Source organism: Euprymna scolopes, chromosome 1 (genome assembly GCF_053919585.1).
Source record: "Euprymna scolopes isolate OS-2025 chromosome 1, ASM5391958v1, whole genome shotgun sequence".
Classification (NCBI taxonomy): Eukaryota; Metazoa; Mollusca; class Cephalopoda; order Sepiida; family Sepiolidae; genus Euprymna; species Euprymna scolopes.
In genome coordinates, this window is record NC_136482.1 from 90,192,370 (window position 1) to 90,216,285 (window position 23,916).

The following is a 23,916-nucleotide window of genomic DNA, read 5'->3' on the forward strand; positions in this document are numbered from 1 at the left end:
ACAATCGCCACAATGTTGCATCTCTGTACCTGTTTCACAAAAACTTTAATAAAATGTTCTTTGATGAATTCACACCAGTTGTGCTCCCTTGATGTACATACTTGTGACTCGACAAGCAGCAACATCCCACTCCTTCATTGTTGAGGTCTATAGATGCCAGAAAACCTCAGTTTCTTCCCTCGGACTGCTAGAATTTGAAATTCCCTCCCTGTTTCCTTCTTCTATATTAACCTGCAGAAGTTTATATGCAATTTGAGTAGACATCTCACTGTTGAACTCTTCACAATTCCCTGATAGACGTGATCTCAAATAACATATCCAAGTAGCAATTAACAACAACAAAAAATCCATTGCACATCTAAGTTGCTTTGCTTTAAACTCTCAAACTTCTGTTCTTCTGAAATTAAATTTGAAAACTAGTATTTCTTATAAAATATGTAACTTATTGAAGAAATGCTAAACATTCCATTAACTTTACTGATTAGAATAGAATTAAGTTTGTGGAATTTAGCGCTGACAAGTACTGTCCTTAATAACAATTGAATTATTGGATATTGTAAAGCGTAAATGGTAATTAAGCGGGTATTTGTTTTGATTTTTTTTACATGTGTTTTCGATATACATAATTACCTTTTGAATTATCTCTTAATAATGAGTTTTAATATCAATAAATTTTCTTTACAAATTAGTTTCACTATTTGTTGCAAGCATATTCCGAGATAATTGTTCTACCATGCTAATTGTTTATGGAATTATCCACACATATCCAGTGCTATGTGTTGTAGATTGCCTTTAAAATCTAATTAACTAATTTTCGTTTCTTAATTATTTCAAATTATATTCTTAATCTACCCATAAGATTTAAATATGTAATTGAGTACTGCATTGATATTAGGTTGGTGCAAAAATAATGTCATTTTTTGACTTCAACTTGATGTGAAAAACGACATTACTTTTGCACCAACCTAATAAAATATCTAAGAAATACACAAAATAAGACAAAATGGAAACGGTGATATTTTTTTAATATTGCGCAAGGGATTATTATAAAAACTTTCAAAATTATCATATTTTGATATTACATGCCTGAGTATCACTTCATAAAAACAATTTGTTAAACATCTGTTAAATGAACGCATCTGACCATCTTGCTGTCTGCTCCTCTTCTATTGGGGTGGCATTCCCATTCTTGCCTTTCACAGGGCAGCTTGGCTTCTTCCTGGAGAGTATCCCGGTGATTTCATACAGTTTCTTAATGCTATGTTGGTCTGCTGTGGTTTCTGCTTCCACTGTGTGCTCCTCTATGAACCTTCTCTTATCTCTTCATGCACTGCGTTTCACTTTTTTGTCGCCCAGTATTGCGCCTGAAGTTCTTCTTTCTCTTGCCTCTGGTTGATATTGTCTTTCAAGTTCTTTCTCTCCGTGGTGAGTTCCCAGGTGTCCGTTGTTAACCACTCTTTGTGCTTCTTCATCTTGTTGTCAACGACTGTTTTGCATGTTGTCTTCCAGGTCTCTCGAAGCCTACTCCACTGCTCTTCAATGTAGATGCTCAAGCACACTGAACTTGTTTCATAGTTCTGTCCTGAATTCCTCTGCCTTTGCCTTATTTTTTTTTCAAGTTGTGAACATTGGACTTGTATGATGGTCTTCCCGCCTAGTCTTTGCAGACCCTCAGCTTTGTTCTTACTACTGCGACAACCAGGTGGTGGTCTGATGCTGCGTCTGTACCTTGCTTCACCCTGACATCATGTAGACTCCATCTCCACTTTCGCCCGATTGTGACATGATCTATTTGATTCTGTCTTTCCATCCGGGAGAAATCCATGTGGTTATGTGGAAAAAGGGTTCCCCCAATGACCAGGTCGTTGAAAGTGCAGAATTTGGTAAACATCTCCCCGTTCTCATTCCGTTCTCCAGTGCCATTTCTGCCCATGATAAGGTCTGTGTCCATGTTGTCCATGCCAATCTTGGAGTTCAAATCTCCCATCAAGATCTTCATGTATCTCTTTGGTGTTCTGTCCACAGTTGCTTGAATCTGCTTATAAAACTCATTTTTGTTTTCAATGAATCTTGAGAATTCTTGAAGACAGAGGTTCCCAGGACAACAGTGCTTGCATTGCTTCGGGCGTCATCAGCAGTGCTACACCGTACATGTGTGGTTGGCTTTCTTCTTGACTAGAGTAAATGATGGTGTCACCAGTCGTCAGTTTTGTTCTTCCACTTCCATTCCATCGGGTTTCACACAGTTCTAAGATTTTAAGATTGTATCTGTGCATCTCACTATACACATGTGCAGTCTTACCTGTCTCGTATAGAGTTCAGATGTTCCAGGTCCCTGTCCTGGCCTTAGTCGTCAGAAGGGTTTTCAGCACCCTGGCTTTCCGGAGGCATTCACCCACTCACGTCATGAACTCTACTGGAGAGGAGCCTCCCCAAACCAAGAAGTCCACAGATGATGTCATTGCGGTTTCTGTACTTTCTTTCTTTTACAGAATTGGATTGTTGGCCCTATTCTAACCCCCAACATGGAGGACTAGTGAGTGGTCTTAGGTTTAAGGATAGAGATCAGACTGTCTGGCTTGGGTGGCCCTACCAGGAGACGAATCTCTTTCCAGCATAGCTATCCGGGTCCTAGAGACACAGAACCCCTCTAACCACACCAAGGTTGCACTTGCTAGGGAGATCTGCTTTTTAGCTGGCAAAAATAGCTACTAAAGGGTCAAAATTGAGAAATTGGAAGTTGGCAGGCATAAGTCGACTTAGTTCTCCTCTGGATATGCACTTCATACGGTTGTTTTTTTTTAAGTTTTGATATCCATCTGTTAACTTAGATGGTAATAAATCATGCTGGAGCACTAAATGTTTTGGTTTCGATTCTAGCTGATGCCATACAAGTGATATTTTTTTTAACTTTTAAAATCACTTCTGTATATTAACCTCATTTAAATAATCGATCGAGAATTGGCTCTATAATAATAAATAAAAAATTTGCTAGTATTAAAATATATGTAAGCATATTTTATGCCTGGCAACGATGGGCTGCCTGCTACTCTCTCACACACACACACACACACATATATATGTAGATGTTACTTGTTTTTATTTTGCGATACTTTTTGAATGAATTCAATTATTTTATACAAAAGTGCATTTTTATTTAAATGCGAGTTAGGAATAATTTTCCCTTTGACAAATTTTGTAGCCCAAATGGGGAGCGGCATATGTATTAAAATATAATTGTCCACTGATAGGTGTTTCGTCGTCTATGACTTGTCAAATTAGATTCAGCCACTCTGATGAGTCATAGACGACGAAACATGTCAGGGGATAATTATATTTTAACACACACATATATATTTGTTTTTTTTTAATTTATTGATACTCATAGTAAAAATCCCTTTTTCTATTTATTTGAAAAGAAATACAACTTTGTTATATATGGGTCATGAAATTGCATTCATCTGCAAAAGATCTAATAAATTTGCATATTCTTTTAAACATTCATTTTAATTCCCTCTTAGTTTTTTTCAGTTTCCTTATGGGATGATCATCTTATATATATTTTTTAAAAATTGCCTACCAAACTTTTCTGTCAGTTTTTCATCTACAGACATGAAATTTAATATAAAGGGTATTCGAACCATGCAGAACTTAATATTTAGGTTTTAACCGAGGGAAACTCTGTGTAAAAATTGAACAAATGGAATTTGCCAGGTGATGGTCGACCGAAGGCATTATGAATATGCATGCATAATGTAATGGCTATTGGTTCATGTTTTAATTTTTAGACTTATAGCGAACATGTCTTCATAGCTCAGGCATTAACGTCAAAGGAAAAAGTAAATCATAAGATAAACGTTTTGGTTTCGATTCTCTGTGGTGACGCATGAGTCATTGTTTTTTAACTTTTTAAATTATTACTATACATTGGACCAATATAATAAAAAATACGAAATCTGCATTAATCAAAATATCGTATTTTATGACCGATATATATATATATATAATCAGAATCCTGAGGTGAATCGGAACACAGATTAATTAATCGTGTTGTATCGAGTCTTACAGAATATTTTTGGGATATATATATATATATATATATATATACTATAAATTTCACCTGTCTGTTTAAATGTATATATGTTTGTTTGTATGTCTGCCTAAAACTATCGACAGACGACGGATTCTCACGAGATCGGTATCGTTTTGAAACTTGATCCTTCGGACGACAAATATCGAAAAATCGGCTAAAAACATTGATTTCTTCACCCTCAAATGGGCACTTATCTACAGGGAGGGGTCGCTTTTCTCTCCGATATTTTCCAGAGACATCCCTCTTTTCGATTGACTAGCCTTAATTTAAACCTTTGTCATTTCCGGTTTGGCAATGGACCCGACCGCAAAGACGTCATGTTTTTTTTTTTTTTCATGTTTTTTTGGCTGAACACACATTTCCAAACACCCGGGCAACACCGGGTACCCAGGCTAGTATTATATAAGACAATTCTAGCCAAAAAGAGAATAGCTCAATATACTTAATGGAGTAAATGGAAGTTATAGTTATTTTGTTTAAATTTCATTCAGAAAAACATCAATTTTGAGAGTAGAAATTTATTGTTTGAATAAACAATACAGATCAAAATTTTTTCCTTAACCCATGGATTTTCGATGTAGGCTCATCTCTTCAGAAGAAAAGTTGTTAGCAAATATTAGATCTAATTCGAAATAATTTTGCTATTTAGCACTACAAAGAAAATATATTTAAAAATTAATTACATCTTTTTATGGTGACATAGATAAAGAAAATAGATGAAATAAGAGAAGATACAATGAAAGGATATGAATTTATCATATCCGGGTGTTGTAATAATCCTTGTATAGAGTGGTCAGTCCGAGTCTGTTTAATAAATCAACATTGTCGGTAGATTCCAATTTATAATATGGTATTTTTGGTCCTTAGTGATAAACCTTTGAGTGTAGAAAGTCCGGGGTATAATCCTTCTCATTTTTTGTTGGTATATTCCCTGTATGAAAGATCCGCTGGAAGCTATTTTTCGAAGTGTCCGCTGGAAGCTATTTTTCAAAGTGTCCGCTGGAAGCTATTTTTCAAAGTGTCCGCTGGAAGCTATTTTTCAAAGTGTCCGCTGGAAGCTATTTTTCGAAGTGTAAATTCTAAATTATAGTAAGGTAAAATTATAAAACCTATCGTATACGTAACATTTTGAGCATTTTTTTCTCGTGTCAAGATGTTTCCTGAATGAAATTTAAACAAAAATCTTATTTATACATATATGTCGTTAAAACCTGCTGTTGTTGTCCCTATGTATGTGGTAGTTATTTTCTATGAACAAAGATATTCTGTTAATATCCTGAAAGATATGGGAAGGTTGACTGAAATTATCGGTGCAATTTAAATCAGCTCGATACCTTTTATACCGATTGTTAATATTTTCAAAGGACGAATTTTACATTCTAATATAAGCATGATGCTTATTCAATTCGAATGACCGAATTGAATCGGTTTATTAGTAGTGATGGTATTTCAAGGTCATTCAGTCTATTTTATATGGCATAGAAATTGACATCTCTTGTGTTGGATTGTTGATGGAAGAGAAAACACCAGAAAAAAAAGAAATATATATATATATATATATATATATATATATATATATATATATATAACACGGAAATTACATAATTGTCGATGCAATAATTTATTTCAACGTTATGGTATTTTCAAGCATCTAAACTAGACAAGTACATTTTTGATACTGAAATAAATAAAGAAAAAGAATCAGGCCCCGACTGTCAAAAACCAGAGGGGGTGGTAGTAGCAATCCACTTAATACATTTTATAGAGAGGGTGGGAATTAAGTTAGTAGGGGAGAGATTTTTTTAAAAAACAAACAGAAAGAACATTATGCAGCGGATGGTCACTCTCTTCCTTCTTTTTTCTTTCTTCTTCTCTTTCCCTTACGCGATGCAAAAGTTTGCATTTGTGCCTTGTTTCGTGGCAGCTTGTATAAAAAATATTTTGTCTAAATTTTGCAATTTTCCAGAATACCAAAAAAATTCTTCATTATTCTTTAGCGAAATTTTAGCATCGCCTTTCTTCAAAACGATATTGTTTACTCAACTACCGGCGGTTAGCTCTACAATGTGACTCTGAGGATTAAAGCTGGGATCAAAAGTGATAAAATGAGATTCCTTCATAAGAACATGCACTGTTGTCCCACAATCGCCAAGAAAGTTGTTACTGTTTGTTGAAGTGTCACATATTTATAATCTTTTCGCAAAAATCAAGACAACAAAATATAAAATGAGTTCATCATATTGTGTATTTTCATATGTGCTACAATTTTGTAACCATTTCAATCAATCAATCACACACTTGAGCCTCAGCAGGGGTGTAGACCATCCATAACAGCCCACAAACGTCCACGGTCCTGAGCAATTTACTCCAGCTCCCCCTCGGAGTAGCTGGTCTGCTTGGCGTCTGCTTTCAGGTCTCTTCAAGTGTTCTTTGGTTGGCCTCTTTTCCTCTGCCCCTGAGGGTCCCAGGTCAAGGCCTGGCCTGTGATATTTGTTTGTTTCCTCAGGGTGTGCCCGATCTATCGTCATTTTTTCTTCTGTTAATACTTGGTTCGTTCTCCCCCAGAGATCTGTATTACTGATAGTTGTTGGTCAGTGAATCTTCAGCATTCTTCGAAGGCATGAGTTGATAAAAGTTTGCACTTCTAATGATGGTCTTTGTTGTTCTCCACGTTTCTGCTCCATACAGTAGGACTGATTTGATGTTGGAATTGAATAGGCGGATTTTGGTGCAAGATGTGATGAGGTTGGATTGCCAGATGTTCTTGAGGGCTATGAATGATGCTCTTGCTTTTCTGAAGCGGGTCTTAACATCTGCATCCGTTCCTTCCTGCTAGTTGATCACACTTCCAAGGTGAAGGTCTTTACCTCTTCTAGGCTGTTTTGCCCAACTTTAATGCTTCTTTGCTGGAGGCATTGATTTTCAGGAATTTGGTCTTGTTGGGGTGGATGTGGAGGCCAACTTGAGAGGCACGGGTGGCTAGGCTAGAAGTCTTGCTCTACATCTATTGTTGCTTGTGGGATAGTAGTGCAAGGTTATCTGCAAAGTCAAGGGCATTCAGCTGAATCCAAAGGTTTCACCGTATGCCATCTCTCTGTCCATCAATCATCTGCCTCATCATCCAGTCAATGGTGAGGAGAAATAAGAATGGCAACAGAAGGCATCCCTGTTGTTGGCCGGTCCTTACATTGAAACAACGTATCCACTGTTTTCTATGTATGACCTGACAAACCATTCTCTCATACAACTCCTTGATAATTCTTGTCGTTTTTTCTGGGATCCCATAGTTTTGGAGGAGTTGCTACAGGGTGTCACTGTGTATACTGCCAAAAGCCTTAAGGAAGAACTTGACATAAAACGAGGAATTCCACTCCACAGACTGCTCGACTATAATGCGTAGCATGGCAATCTCATTGATATCTGGTTGAGTGTGATGCCTCTTTAGTTCTCACAGCTACTAAGATCTCTTTTCTTGGGCAGCTTTATGATGTGTCTGTTTTTTCAATATATTGGTACATCTTCTTGTTCCCAGATCTTTTCAAAGAGCGGTACTAGCATGTCGGCTATTGTTTCTAACTCCATCTTAGGGGCTTCTGCCATTTTTTATCTTCTTGATGGCACGGCTGATCTCTTTTGTTGGTGGATCACTATGTCGTAGGCATTGATGTCTCTGGTAAGTTCTGTTTTTCAGTCTTCTGATCTTTCAGTAAGTTCATGTCGTACTTCACTCTGCCTTCTGCCTGCAGGATGGTCCTCTTCAGTCTCAGTTTGAATCTCGCATTTAGAAGATGATGTGATGCTGCGTCTACTCCCCTCCTTACTTGTACGTCTTGAAGAGATCGTCTGAACTTAGTGATACAGAGGTGGTCTACCTGGTTTTTATGTAACATGGTCAGGCGATACCCAGGTCGCTTTGTGAATCCTCTTGTGGGCGAAGATGCTGCCTCTGATGACAAGGTCGTTCAGTTGACAGACGTCAACAAATCTCCCATGTTCATTCATTTCTCTGAGCGCATGTTGTCCCATCACTTTCTCGTAGCCTCTGTTGTCTGATTCCATTTTTGCATTGAAATCCCACATCAGGTCTTTGTCTTTTAGCTTGTCTCAATTGCCTGTAGTCTGTTGTAGAACTGGTCTTTGCCTTCATCATCATGATCATTGGTGGGTGTGTAGCATTGGATCACATTCATCTTGATGTTCTTCTTAGACATGAAGGATTCTGTTATTATACTTGAGCCGTGTGCTTCCCACCCTGTCAAAGCTTTCTGTGCCGTTCTTGAAAGCATGATTGCTACACTTTTTGTGTGCACTGCATTTTCTTTTTCATATTTTGAGTACAACAAGAGGTTGCCGATAGCCATTCTTGTTTTTCTGGCCTGCAGCCACTTTGTCTCGCTTAGTCCTAGAAGGGCAATGTTGTATTGGCGCATCTCTGCTAACACTTGTGTTATCTTCCCTGCTTGACATTCCATATAGCGATAGTAGTGATTGTTATATGCATATATATGTATATATATATATATATATATATATATATATATATATATATATATGCTCTAAGTTCAACTTCCGGCAGAAACAGAAACATAAAGTGACTTGGATCCACCCAAGATTCAAGCATGGCATTATGATAGATATTATAGTCACCAGAAAAGACGATCTCAAAGATGTCTGCAGTGTCTGTATGTTGGGCAGTGTTAATTGTGATACTGATCACATGCTGGTGTGTGGCAAATTTAAGCTGCATGTTAGAAGAATCATATGTCGGACATAAAAATCCCAAAGCGAATCAATGTTGCAAAGCTCAAACAATCTGATGTCTGCCAATAGTTCTCTGAAGCTTTTGACAACCTGCATTTTAATGGCACTTGAGAACTTCAACAAGTTTTCAAAACTGGCCTGGGTATTCTCGGTAAAGAGAATAAACACAGAAATTTTTTGATGAAGATGATGAGAACATCTGTAAACTGCTCGAAAGAAAACATTATCTACACAAGTTACTCTTAGATCCAAACCTGACAAACAGATATCAAGTTAAGATCTCATATTTAGTCTGATTAACGCATGTTGGGAAGGTGTCCCAATTCCACAAGATGGTATTTTCGTGTCCTTGTTTAAGGGCAAGGGTAGCAAGTCAATGTGATAACTACTGTGGCATTACTCTCCTTGAAGAAGTTGGAAAGGTGTTATCCAGATTGATCCTTAACAAACTGCTGACTCGCATATGTCCATCAATTTTACCAAAAATGCAGTGTGGATTTCGCTCAGGACGAGGTACTACTGATATGATCTCGACGAGACCACTACAGGAGAAATGTCTGGAACAAAGCTCTCCTCTCAAGCTAATCAAGGTCTTTGACACTGTCAACATAGTCGCTGTGGAAGGTACTTAGCAAACTTGGTTGTCCACCCACATTCATCCACATGCTGAAAAAGCTACATCGTAATGTGGAAGCACGTGTTACGTTCAATGGGAAACTATCAGAAGATATCACTGTTGACAATGGTGTCAAGCAAGGTGATATACCTGCCCCGACACTTTTCTCGATATATTTTGCAGTTGTACTTGCCCATACATTGCAGGACTGTGACACTGGAGTTGGTTTGAGGTTCAGAATCACTGGTAGAGTGTTCAATCTAAGGATTTAATACCAAATCAAAAACCTTCCAAACACTTGTATTTGAGTTATTGTATGCTGATGATGCTGATCTCGTTGCTCACACTGAAGAGGACATGCAACTGCTTAACGGATTTTCAGCACCATGCTCTTCCTTTGGTTTCACTGTAAGCTGAAAGAAGACCAAAGTGATATTTACTCCACCAATGGGTGTTCTGTACTGTGAACCTAACATTTATCTTGATGGCACCAGATTGGATATTGTGGACACATTTGTTTAATATAGTAGCACCTTGTCGAAGAATGGTTTTCTGGGTTCTGAGATACATGCTCACATCCAGGAGGCTTCTGTTGCTTTTGGCAAGTTGGAGAAGTAGTTATGGCATGACAGATGTGTTACTTATTCAATCAAAGTAGTTTATCGGACGTGTGTGCTAAGCACCCTATTACACTCATCAGAAACGTGGACTATTTATCAACACCAACTGAAATGGCTGCTTAAGGAAGATCCTCAACATAAAATGTAATCAATAACATCAAACACTTCTGTCCCTCAGAGAGCAGGTTGTTCAAGTATTGGAAGCATGATAACCAGCAATCAGATGCGCTGGGCTGGACAGGTTGTACGTATGGATGACTGCAGATTACAAAAGCAGCTGTTCTATGGGGAGCTGGCGGCTGGCAAGTGCTCACAGCACAAAGCAAGGAGATTCATTGACTGTTTGAAAGACGATCTTAAAGAGCTTTGCATAAATGTTGAAAGACGGGAAGAGATAGCCATGAATAGTAGTGAATGGCGAAGAGTTGTCTCGGAGGGTTGCAAGGTATTGGAGACAAAAAACTTGGAACAGGCAGAACTGAAGAGAAATAAGTGTAAAGGGCTTGTGAAGGATTTGGATGCTTATGCAGCCGGCTGGAAGTGTGAAACATGTGGGCGCTTTCTACTGTCCAAAGCTGGGTATGTGAACCACACAGTCACACAAAATATGCCCTTGTGTACCCTTGCCTTTGCAACCTGATGAGACAACCTGTGTGATGTGTGACAGGAAGTGCAAGTCGACTGCAGGTCTGAAGAGGCATATGGTTGTACACAGAGACACTATATCACAGAGGGGTCCAGTTAACCCAGGGTAGACACTTGACTTTGAGTCATCTTTGCTTCAAGCCATGCAAGCCTGTGGGAATTGAAATTCCCGGGCTAACTCGATTGTCACCCTTTAACTCTGGTAACTGGAGAGTGACACAGCCACGTCACTTCCTGTTCTGTATATCTCTTCCTCTTTTCTGCTGAACTTTCGACAAGTCCAGATGTGACGATATCGCACTCCTGGTTGGCATAGCCACCCAACAAGCCCTCCTGACCTATCATCAGTCTTCCATAAATCGCAAGTTACGTTACTTAATTCCTTTTTCTAGCCAACGAACTCTTATTTCTTTTAGAATAATTTCTTATATTTATGTATATAAATCTACGTTCTCTCACTCGCACATATCGGTATATTTCGTTTTCACTTGCGACTCTTTGCTTCTCAATCACCTACCATTCAATCTATTAAACAACAAAGGATGGGATCCCAATTACATAAGCCGACGATCCTGTCCTCCAAATGTCTGCTGGTTTGAAGAGCTACCTTCATGACCACGTTAGGAGGTTGGTGGTGAGGTTTTTGTTGGGCAGGACGACAATCATCTGCAAAGATGAGGCAATCATCATATCTGCATGTCTATATGCATGTTTATCTACATGTATATATCTATCCATCTATTTTCTTATGTATCCAGTTAGCTCTCTATTTACGTATGTATGTATCTATTTTTATATGTATTCGTGTTGGGACGATTAATCGGAATCGGGAATCGGAAAAATCTGAACTTTTGGGGTTATTGGAATCAGTATCAGAATCGGAAAAATTTGAGCTTAATTTCCGATTCTAAAATCGTTTCTTTTGATATTTTCCAAATTAAATATTCCATTGCTTGTACTAATGATAAATCATTATTGTTCTTAAACTATTTGTAAAACTAAACTCTTTAGATCATAACAACCATATAAGATGTAATTTTTTTTTATTTGCATAAAATTAAACAAAACTTGAACCTTCGTGATAATTCACTAGGTAAACTCTACGAGAATGCAGTTTATTTACAAGGTATCGAAAAAATTGCTTAAAATTGAAGAAATATTTTGTCAAGAAAAATAATATCAAGCATTATTGCTAATTAAATAAAGATAGAATATAAAGTGTTGTTTTTTTTTAATTCTTTAAATTATCTATTTAATGGGTGTATGCTTTTGTCCAATTGGGTTTTGTCCGGTAGGTTTTTGTCTGCTCCTTCATCCAGCATTGACAAATATAATAAGAAATGGACAAAACGTTGAATTGAATTTGAAATGATTTTCTTAATTTTAATGCTTCTGCATGAAAAACTTTTAGCATCAAATTTTCTTTGATTTTGCCGTTATCATTTACTTATGCTTGGACTTGGGGATTCCTAGGCGCCAGATACCGTCTGAAGATCGATCAAATGTTCAAGGATTTTTTTTTTTTGCATCTATTTCGAGTTTTATTTTCTTGGAACCGCTTTGTCTGACTACTCTGTCCTCTGAAATTGTTAATGTTTTATTGTATCTTTCTTAAAAAAAGTTTAAAATATATATGAATATCTCACAATAAAAAACATATTTGTCAAATTAAAAAAGAAATAATATCTAGCTTTAACCCCCCCCTCCCCAATGATATTCTACTTTTGGGGTGATATTTGTAAACCCACCAAAAACAAAATTATTTTAGAATTTAGGATGGAGGGTTAGTAACGTATATAAATTTAGTTATTGAATAAATATGGATTGAAAATAGGTCGTTGTCCAAGAGTCTTTTTAAAAGGCGGCTATCCCTCTCCAAAAATTATATTTGAAAAGATATCTTTAAATATTAAGGGTTCTTTAAAACCAAATATAATCGATCTTTATAAGTTATGAACGTGCTTCATAGTACTGTTCTCATATTGAGTGTCCCTATTTACTTCCCCACCTAGAGGGTAAAGTTTCCTTTAATATAGCGAACATCCAGTTCCAAAAAAGGGGTACTCTGGGTCGGAACAACAATAAAAATTGCCTCAGTCTCGAACGAGAAGAGAATAGATGTAGCACCAGAACACATACTACGGTAACGTGTCGATCTATGTAACCTCCCACCAAAATTCTTTGCAGATTCTCGAGTTCAACAGAAAAATTCTCGAGTTCAAGAACACAAAATAGAACAATTAGTAAATTAATATATTTTTAATTGGAGTGGGGGGTAGGGGCCGTCTTCTAACAGCAATATCTCCCGCAAGAACTATTCTAAAATTTATTTTCAATCAATATTTAATCAATAATTGCCTTTTTTCTAAGCTGGCCAAAATGTCCCTTTTCCGTTTCCCTTTCTTCTGTTGCCTTTTCCCCGTTGCCCAATTTTCCTAGATTCATAAATTTAACGTAAAATGATAACCTGTTTCCGGACCATTGTAATTGTTTTAAAGCAGTTAACTAAATTTTTAACCACTGACCTCAAAGTCCAAACGGCAAAATCATAAAACCACAAGTAATCGCTTTATTTTTTTCATTATCACCCGGACTTAAGGTTAGTAGTAGGAACGGGTTTTGTCTTTTATGACTTATGATAATGGAATATTTTATACTACAGTTTGACCAGGAACATGAACATGGCCAAAATTAAAAGCAAATAAAATCCGTTGCCTGTTCTTAAAACACTGTCTGGCTCGAAAGATGTGATCATTTTACATTACATTTATATGCGAAACTATTTTTCAGATTGTTCGCATGCAATGGCCTAAACAATGGCGAATTGAATTTTTCTTTTCGCAACAATCGACGAACAATGAAAATGGAAGAAAAAAAAACGATAATTTAATGAGAATACAGTATTTACATGTACCGTTTTAGACGTAACTGCTAAAAATTAAATACAAACATTATCTATAAACACTCAAAATTATAAATATAACACGATTTATTTAGTTTCACACATAAATTTGAAGTAATTTTTTTTTTCTAAAACATTTTAGTGTTATAGCAGTTAATCAAAAACAATGTTTTTTCTATTAGAGATAAATTGTGTGCATTTATTTGGGGGATGTCTACTTTTTAAAGCAATTGCGCATGGTTTTACGACATTGCCAATCGAACTTAAGTTAGTGGTAAACAATTTAGTTAACATCCATAAGGAATTAGAATGGCCCAGAAATGATGATTATTTTACGTTCAATTTATATTCTAATCTGAGCTACCACTCTAAATATTAAAATGATTTTGATTTCTGTCAAGTTTTTTTTAAGGGTTTCACACGTAATCACCTATAGAAGAAACATTTCATTTTGGAATGGGAATTTGGCTAAAAGTGTTACTCTACAATTATTATCATCATTATTATTAATATTATTTGCATCTCGATTTTTTTTTTTTTACAGCAAAGCAAATCAATTTAATAACCCAAGTTTCACTTTATTTATAGTGAGAAGGCGCTGAATAGGTAATAAAAACCACATCCTATCCATGTTAAAAATGGTTTTCTAAATAGTAACATTATTATTTAGAAATTCGTTCATAAAAATTGTTAAAGATTTTATTCTTACATCGGTTTCTTATTTTGCTTTCCAGTCGTCGACTATTTTCAACTGTTTATGAAAATTTTCAAGTGATACAATCTGATTTGTTTTTTGTTTTTTTTAAATCAAAATAAATCTTTTGTTATCTTACAATTTTCAGTCAATTACAAGGAAAACATTTCAAAAAATATATACACGGAAATTAGCGGAGCTTATGTAATAATTTTACAATTTACAAAAAACAACAAATTTCTAATTAAATATCTATAAATTATAAAAGAATTGGAATCTGGAATTTAGAATGGAATTGGTAATTGTATTGGAATCGGGAAAAATTGTGGAATCGTCCTATCACTAATATGTATATATCTAACCATGTGTGTGTGTGTGTATATATATATATATATATATATATATCTTATACATTGCTCAAGCGATGTGCCTAAATTAACTGTACACAAACAGTTACAAACTTGACCGAAGATATAACCCTTTTGGTGGAGGTAATTAGATTAAATTCATGCAAATGTATTAGTAATCTTTCTTGAAACTAATAATTATAACCTGCATATCACCGATTCCATTGCTATTAAATATAATGTTACCACATTTTCTTTTATGTCCATTAGAATGTGTCACAAGATGAAAGTATTCTAACTAAAAAGTCTTTACCGTACAGATACGGTAACCAAAAATGTTTACTGCACAGATAAGGAATACAACAGTTGACCATCGAACTTGGATAGCAACGTAAACAAGATTAACCGTAAATTATTATGTTTAGAAATACAATTACCGAGAAGCAACAGATTGTTGATTATGTTTAGAAATACAATTACCGAGAAGCAACAGATTGGTTGGTTGCTTTTGTTTTACGGCATATCAACCCTTTTCAGGTTATTTAATGCCGAATCCAGTGATTTTGAAAAACAATTTTTTTAATAGAATATATTTGTTTTTTGCAAGTCTGTTTCTATTTAACCCATAGTTGGAACCCTAATAGGTACTACCACTCCGGGTCAGAGTGGACCTGGGAGCAATGGCAATTAAAGGGTGGCTTCACACTCCCCAAAGCCCGCAAGCTGGGGCCTTACCATCGGATATAGTTTAAGGTCATATCCAGGACCCTCATTGAGGGACTTTTACTCTCTGCAGAGGGGCAGTCGGTGTATTCTAATGCCCCACCGACAGGGCCGAGAAGCAACAGAGTAAGTTGAAATAGATACTTGCTTCCAAATATTGGTAACTTCAAAGAATGAAAGATTGATGGCTAATGTGATACTCTGTAGAGTAATCTCCAAGATAAGTTGTCGATTACACAAGGTCATGTAATATTTCTTACTGGTCATCTTCAAAAGAGTTGTTCATTATTTTGGTCATAAAATGGAAAATGTTTTGAAACATTTGCGATGCATGATCGAGTTTATGAAGCAGTTTATCTTGAGTCTTATAACAGAGATCTACAGTGTTAGCTATACTGCAAATAGGATATCCATTACTGTATACATAGATAATAGATCATTACATGGAAATATTTATTCAGCAAACCGAAACCATGAAAAACGACTTTGAAAGGGGATTATCACTCAGAAAGAAATGTTATATATGAAATAAGTCCTCACCACACATCGACTTTTTTTTTTTAATAAAGAAAGCTGAAAATTCTTGAAGTTTTGTCCTTTATTCTTCTTAGATTTGCCCTCACATTTTGCTTCTTATAAACAGCAGCAGTATATTACACTCCTCTACAAATTTCAGATAAATTTCTACACTAAAGAGATAAATTTTCAGTAAATCCTTGTTTTTCTAAAACAGATTTTCAACGGATACTTTACTTCGCCTGACAGAACAGTGTTATATCACTTTTATGTCCCCTCTATTATGATACTAAACATTGTACCTAGAACCCTTATTCCGATTAAAATACATTATATTGTCATTCAAAAAATGTCTAAAAAGAAATGGAACTAAAGTTTAAGTTCCTCAAAATAAATTGAAATTCAGGGAATCTTAATTTACTTGTCTACTTACTACATTTATATTTTCAATTGGGGGCGGGGTTATGCTCATATAATATCCCTTAAAAGCTCTTCCCAATATTTTATGGAAATTGAAATGCGAGGGATATTTATTAATTCATGGCTAAGACAAGTTAATATAATTTCACAAAAATCGAAGAAATCTGAATGTTCATAAATGGATAACATCCCCCCCTTTTTTTTTAATAATTTGCATAACTACGTTAAACTAAATATAGTCCGCATTTGGATCCCTAACAGCGGTGTTCTAAAATTCACATTGATCAATTAGTTTAGGAGTGAATTCTATACGTACAAATTTATAAATATACATAGCATGCTTTGTATATAACTTGTATAATAAGCTTAATGAATATTAGACGTTCCAAAGCAAAATTAGTGGCAAATATCTTCACACGTTATTCATACAATGTGATGAAGCCCCGACCTTATTAAAACCTTATATTTCGTGTAATTACTATTATGTCATCGAGATGAGATGATGATACATGATTAAGATTGTCAGAAATGCAAAGAATCTTTGTATTTGCTTGTCTATGATTTCAGACTTTTGCACCACGTTTTATATGTGGCGTGGGCCTTGGCTTTGGTAGAGGTCAATTTGAATGACGATAGCGTGTTTAAATATTACCAAGAACCCTAACACCAACATGTAATATGAATTGAGTATAAAAGTTATGTTTTAGCGAATGGAAAAAAAACATGAAGAAAGATATGCGTATTAAAATGGGAATAGATGAAACATTGAAAGAATAGATTTCTAAATACCAAGTTCTACCTAAAACAGTTTTGTAAACTAATTATTGAGAAAAACGAAATTTTATAACATTTTTATACAAAGGTTAAGAATATAAAAAGTTACTTTTAATAATGAAAATGTTCATCTATGCAAAATGTATTGGAAGAAAGTTGGATTAATAGTCACAAGTCAATATGTCCATCGTGTGAATATATGCGTATGTAAGAAATATATGCATGTGAGTATTTGGCAGCGTGGCACTGTGTGTGCGTTGCTTTACCTTGTTGTTGTTAATGCGTGTATAGCTGTGAGTAGCGATTCGTTTACATTCACCTGACTGTTGCTAGTGGGTAGAAATGTTTGTGTAAAATGAAAAGAAATACTGGTTTGTGAATTGTTGAGTCCTTTTCTTTTGTTACTTGCCTCCCTCGGCCCAAAAGGTATAAATGGTGTACAGAGCTACGTTTATGAATGCCTTTGCTACTCTGGCTGGCTAGTGAAGTCTGGAAAAAAAACTAATTTTGCTGACCCATTCTTATAGAAATTTCCGAGTTTGAAGTGACTTACTATTTTCACATGTATGCGTTACTTTTTAGCGTTCACAATGATTTTCATGGGTTGAAAATATTTTGAGGTCATGCGTTTCTGTGAAAACTTGCTTGCCATGGGGACTGAAAAGGAGTGTGAATTCCAATGAACCGGGGAAGGAACGAGGGTAAGCAATTAGTCATTTGTGTTTTAGCGTTCGTCAGAATCACTTTTTCGTCTCACTACATATATATGTCAGTGGCAAAAGAATAAAAGTCAAAATGTATATGTTGGCATGTTTGATGTGATTGAAGCTTTAAATATAAAACTTTCTCGAAGTTTTCATTTATAGTTTGACGCAATATGGCAGAGCAAAAAGAGGAACACGAAGAAAAAAATGTTGTGATAATTAATCAAACGATGTAATTAAATAATTTCTGCTGCTTTGATTGAACTCTAATTATCGACAAATCCGAACGTGACTAATTGATGCCAATGCCATGATGCTTCCATTTCGGATGAACACAGAACAATGAGACATTCAGCTTTTAGGATATTCGTTTCTTAATTTTACTTTCATCTGGATAAAAGCCATCAATAATGGATAGATTTTATGAAATATTATGGTTATTTCGCACAGTGCAGGAAATGATTCAATGTGTAGGATACTTTCTGGCCTTTGGGCCAAGATCAAAGTGTAGTATCTGCTCTTCAGATGCTGCACTTCAATTTCTTGTTCTCTCTCAGTGGAGTAGAAGTCCTTCACGACTGAGACAATTTTAAATTTTTTGTTCCTTTTCTCCACGTTAAAATACGACCCTGGTGTCTAACTCTGACCTGTGGGGAGGCATTGTAAATAGGATTCCATGTTAAATTTTCTCGTCTCTACAGATCTGTTTCTGTTTTTCTGAGTTTCGTTCGTTTTGAATTCTGCTCTGCTTACATATTTACTCCTTGTGATTTTGGTCGCCTCCTTTATTATTTTTTTATCTTTCCCTTGATTTAAAATGTTGAAAAAGTATTATAAAAACGGGATTTTAACGGTAATAAAGACAGATAACATCAACAAAAAGAAAATATTATTTGGAAGTTAATCATTTTTACATTAACAGTGTATATATATATATAACAATATATTTATAATAAAACCAACAAAAACAAAATTATTTCGTCTAAATAGGATTTTCTTTCTTAATGTAATTCATTTTAGTGGCTGACTTGTTTTCTGAGAAACGGAAATGCATTCCATAGGATTTAATATAACCAATTAAATATCTCTACTAGTATATAAATGTCAGTGTGTGTGTGTGTGTGTGTGTGAATTTCTTCCTCATAGGTTCCGAAACGGCGTGAAAGGAATTAAGGTTCTTTATATGTAAGATGAGAAAAATCATTGCCGTTAAGCATTTTAGTTACCATATCCAGGGACTGAGCAAAAAAAAACAAAAAAAACTGGAATTTGATTTTACCAATCAATAATTTCCATTTCAATTTTCAGTACAGACGCTGCAGCCATATACCTGGCTCTAAGAATAATAGAAGATAGCAGGACTGATAAATCAATCAACTTGTCTGACTCTTTATCAGTACTTGCAGAACTGAAAAACAAAAATATGGATAACACTTAATCATGAAAATCTTAAACAAGCTCACGTCTGTATACAACAAGAAACAGTGTAAAATGAAAGATTAGAGCTGCAAGAGTATCGCTGCACATGATTCCTTGCAATACTAAGATGCCATATTCTGATATACGGCTTTTCATGAACAGAACATTTAAAGAAAAATGGCAAGAATATTGCAATGAATGCCAAAATAATGAATTACAAAATTAGGCCAACTGGACTGGATGAGTGGACTCCTAACTTACAGAAAGATAAGTTGTAGTAGCCAGACTTCTTCGCAAAGGACAAACACATTGCTCTCAAATATTTATTTGCAAATGGCGAATCTCCAAGTGTATATCGAGTGTATATCATGATAATAATTTTATCAAATATCACAGACTGTCAAGATCTGCAACAAAGTCGAAAGGAATACTGGAGCTCGAAAAATTCAAAGGACTTGTTTAAATAGACAAACCTGATCAAAATCTTAGGCTTTATAAAAAGAAGTTAGATTATTTACAAAGATTTAATTTAAAATTTACTTTTACTGTTTTCTTATTCAAAAATAGTATAAAATAATTATCCGACTTTTAGGAATCAACTGGGCAACTATTACAGCATATCACCCAGGGTCATTTAATACCGAATAAACCAAACAAATCTTGTGTTGCCCTCTGCCCTCTCGGAAAATTTCCCTCCAAGTTGCCGTGTTGGTTTAAAAACACATTTTGATGGTGGGACTTTCTCGAGATGTAAACAATAGGCTCCAAGCCACAACGAAAATTTAAGCGTACAAAGTGGTATAACATCCGTTTTTCACTTATTTGATTTCGAAACAAAATACATAGCTGATTATAAAAATTCGCAGCAGCATTCACTATGCCTATCACATGATATTAATAGTAACAATTGCAATAGTTTCCTTAGTAAACGAGAAATACTTAAATCAAATTATTTTATTACATATTGCTAAATTATGTTTTTACTTTTATTTATTTTTTGTTTACTTTCAGTTGAGACAAGTTTCTATGATGCTATCATCATATGTCACAACTGACCATCCGGTCTCAAACACTCCCTTAACGATTCGCTCGGTACACGGAATAAAAACCAAGAAAATATGTCCAGCTGCTGCTGCTGAGTTAGCTGCCGCTGCCACGGCAACTGTCAAATATGACAAATGGAAAAGAGTTCCCAGGAAGCTGGATCATTTACACCAATGTAAGTATGCGTTTGTTTTTTTTGTTTTTTTTTTGTTTTTTTTGTTCTGTTTTTGTTTCTTTCATACTTACAAATAAAAAATATGTATTGCATTATTTTGTATATTTTGTGGTCTCATGGATATAGAAATTAATGTCTAAACCCAACTTTTCTTAATTTTTGTAAAATATCACTTTACCTACTTGATATATAACATACATATTTAAACAACTATAGAAAATTGTATTCATGTGCCATATTCGTTGTTAAGTGATAAACTACGCAAGGTATGTTTTTACTACATCTGTGTATGTTTCTCTGTAAATTCCATTATGTCCACACTTTATAAAAAAAAGTGCTTAATAATAAATAGTGATATATACTGCAAGTATTTTAATATCAAAACATAATACTTGAAACAATAGACATTTTATTGTTTTAAATACAAAATAACATCTTCGCATTATTATAATAAAGTCGTATTCTTGTCCGTTTGTTCACAATTTGTTTAATATATACAAAAGGTATACTGTTTCAAAAATAGATTTTAATACTGAAAACTGACTTTTATATACTTTTATTCCTGCATGATTTCTATATATACTATTTATTAAAAAATAATCAACATTCAAGAGATTGCCTCATTTGTATATTACATCAAAGAAAACCTGTTTTAATAATTATTTGTAAAACTAATGGAAATTAGTAATAGAATTGGTTTAAGTATTCTGTTTAAAATATTATATAAATTTGATTCATTTAATTTATTTTTAATTTACATTGAATTTAATTGATTTATTAATATAATCAACATCCGCTACATTTAAACATGGAAGAGTTTCATTTAACTTATGAGTTATTTCCCTTTAAGCTACAAGATTTATTTTCCCTATTTGAATTTCATAGATGCAGATGGCTACGTTTTGTTTTCAAAAATCCAAAATATGCTCAACTTTCAGGAAATTCGTAGCAACTTAGGATATCAGCTGTAGCTTAAATAATATGTGACTAAGTCCTTTCTTTTCACCTGGTAACGCCGGGTATGTACACCTAGTTTATTCATAAAGATGAACATTAACAGTTTAGTAATTTGATTTAATTATCTTTTAACTATGACTGTAAAGAAAAAAATCGATTCGTCCAAAGACTCGGCCGAAAAGAACGCAATAGTTCTATCATCATAATCAAGGCAAAGAATCCGCCATAATTGGCATTTCTGAAATCCATTGGCTTGCTGAACATTTGTCCATGAAATACAACAATACTCTTAAACAAAACTGCTTGTTATATTAAAACTGAAACAATTGTTGAATGAGAAAAATCAGTAACAAATTATTGTTAATTAATGAAGCTTCGTTTTTCCACCACAATAAGCAAATTTGCTAACTCTACTCTTAAAATTGCATATACATAAGCAGTATATAAAGCAGATAGTATGCTGCTTTTGCTGTTCAATTTTAAGTTGAAATAAAATGTAGAGAAAGTGGTTTATCGTTAAAGCGGCTGCGCGTTTGTGCCTGCAGAGCACAAATTGAGGATCAAGATGGCGCCCGCATGCGTTTATGTGGAAAAAAGTCTTGTGGAATCTCGGGGAATCTCGGAGAAACCTGTACCCTGGTTCCATAAATAACGAGGGAAGGAAAGCGGGAGGAGAGACGATTTTTAGTCACTAAAGCGAACGGACGTGTGTAAAAGAAGAGGTAGAAGAAAAGAGTGTGGTGAACGAAACAAACAATGACTCGGTTGAAAGTAGAGTTGTAACAAACACAAGCTATTCCGGCATGTCAGGATTTGACCCCAAGCTAATTCCCCTGTTTGATGGCAGTAGCACTGATCACTTAAGCAATACTAAAGAAAAGCCCTAACACTATAGACCAAGCGGCAGCTGTACAACCATCACAGGTTGGATTGCAGGACCTGGGCGCAGCTACAACCTGCTATAAGTGTGGAGGACCCAACCATTTGGCCTGTGATTGTCTTTCGTCACGTCAACCAACTCAGAAACTTGACGGGCCGCAGTGCTACAAGTGCAAAAAATGCGTACACCTGGCCCGCACCTGTCCGGGAAACGGGCAAGGGGAAGAAGCTACAGCGCCAGTCTTCTCTCCAGATCGTCATTGAGCAGGGCGCTACCCACTGTAAGCATACACATTAATGGAAGCGAGCGCCTCGCGCTTGTGGACACTGGGTGCACCCAGACACTCGTAAGCAAGATATGCTGTGCCACTTGGAAAGCAGAAAGAATTCCAGTACTAACTGTAGGCGGAGGTTCACTAGCCTGTTGTGGGGTGAGCATTATCCATGCAAGCATCAACGACGGGCCTGCAGTAGCCGTGCGAGCCCTGGTTGTGGAGGGAGAGCTTCTCGGGTACGACCTACTCCTGGGTATGGACTTGATTACACAACTGGGTGGAATTACTGTGGACAGAACCGGCAAGGTACAGTTCTCCCAATGTGAGGAACATGTTTGTGCTGCCATAACTCTCGACAAGCCTGACTTTCATGCAGAGTATGATAGAAACACCAATGCATGGACAGTGTCTTAGAAGTGGTCAAACGATCAGCCACCAATATCCTTGTGGAACCGGTTATCGGAATATCCCCCACCCATGTGGCTAAGGGAACAGTATGAAGAATAACTGCAAACGTGGATCGACAATGGCTGGCTTCTTCCATACCCAGAGGATGAGCTTGGCCCCCCGCGAGGGCTGATTCCCTTGATGGCAGTCGTTCAAGAGACCAAACAAAAGGTCCGCCCCGTACTAGACTACCGTGAGCTCAATGAGCATGTCGACCCATATAAGGCAAGAGCTGATGTGTGTGCACTCAAATTAAGGGAATGGCGACAGCAGGGATCAAACGTGGCAACTCTGGACCTACGGAGGGCCTATCTGCAAATATGCATTAAGAAGAAATTGTGGCCATTTCAGACTGTGGAAATTGGAGGAACCCAATATTGTCTAACCAGGCTAGGGTTCGGTCTAAATGTGGCACCAGGCATTATGACAGCAATCATGTATGCTATCCGGCAGCAAGATGAGGCAGTGCAACAGGCAACATCCTCATACATCGATGATATATTCGTCAATGAGAGCCTCATGTCAGCGCAATCGGTTAGAATGCACTTTGAGAGCTTTGGACTGACATGTAAGGAACCAGAGCGTCTGTGCGATGGAGCAAAAGTTCTCGGCCTGCATGTGCGCAATAGCAAGGAGGGACTTTGCTGGAGAAGAGGAAGTTACGTCCCCAAGGTCCCATCAAACATTACTTGACGAACAGTGTTTTCACTTTGTGGAAAGATGGTAGGCCATTTCCCTGTGTGCGGTTGGCTCAGGGTGACCGTGGTGGCCATAAAAAGACGGGCAATAGCCGTGTCGTCAGGATGGGATGATGCAGTACACGATGTCACCCTAAGGAGCATGCTGACAGAGACTGTGTCCAGGGTGACCAGTGATGACCCCGTTCAGGGAAAGTGTAGCATCAG

At 36.0% G+C, this 23,916-nt stretch overlaps 1 protein-coding gene and 1 pseudogene across 10 annotated transcripts in view; both read left to right on the forward strand.

Moving 5' to 3' along the window:
- The window catches only part of LOC145245888 (uncharacterized protein C20orf96-like), a 2,261,276-nt gene that overhangs the window by 364,018 nt on the left and 1,873,342 nt on the right, over positions 1-23,916 (forward strand). For all 10 annotated transcript variants that reach the window (XM_080107943.1, XM_080107887.1, XM_080108064.1 and 7 more), the window contains one exon: positions 20,246-20,453. In XM_080107943.1, the coding sequence (XP_079964069.1) occupies positions 20,261-20,453 (193 nt within the window). In that variant the 5' untranslated portion in view covers positions 20,246-20,260. The remainder of the gene's footprint in view (positions 1-20,245; positions 20,454-23,916) is intronic.
- Positions 18,291-18,445, forward strand: LOC145284738 (U2 spliceosomal RNA; annotated as a pseudogene).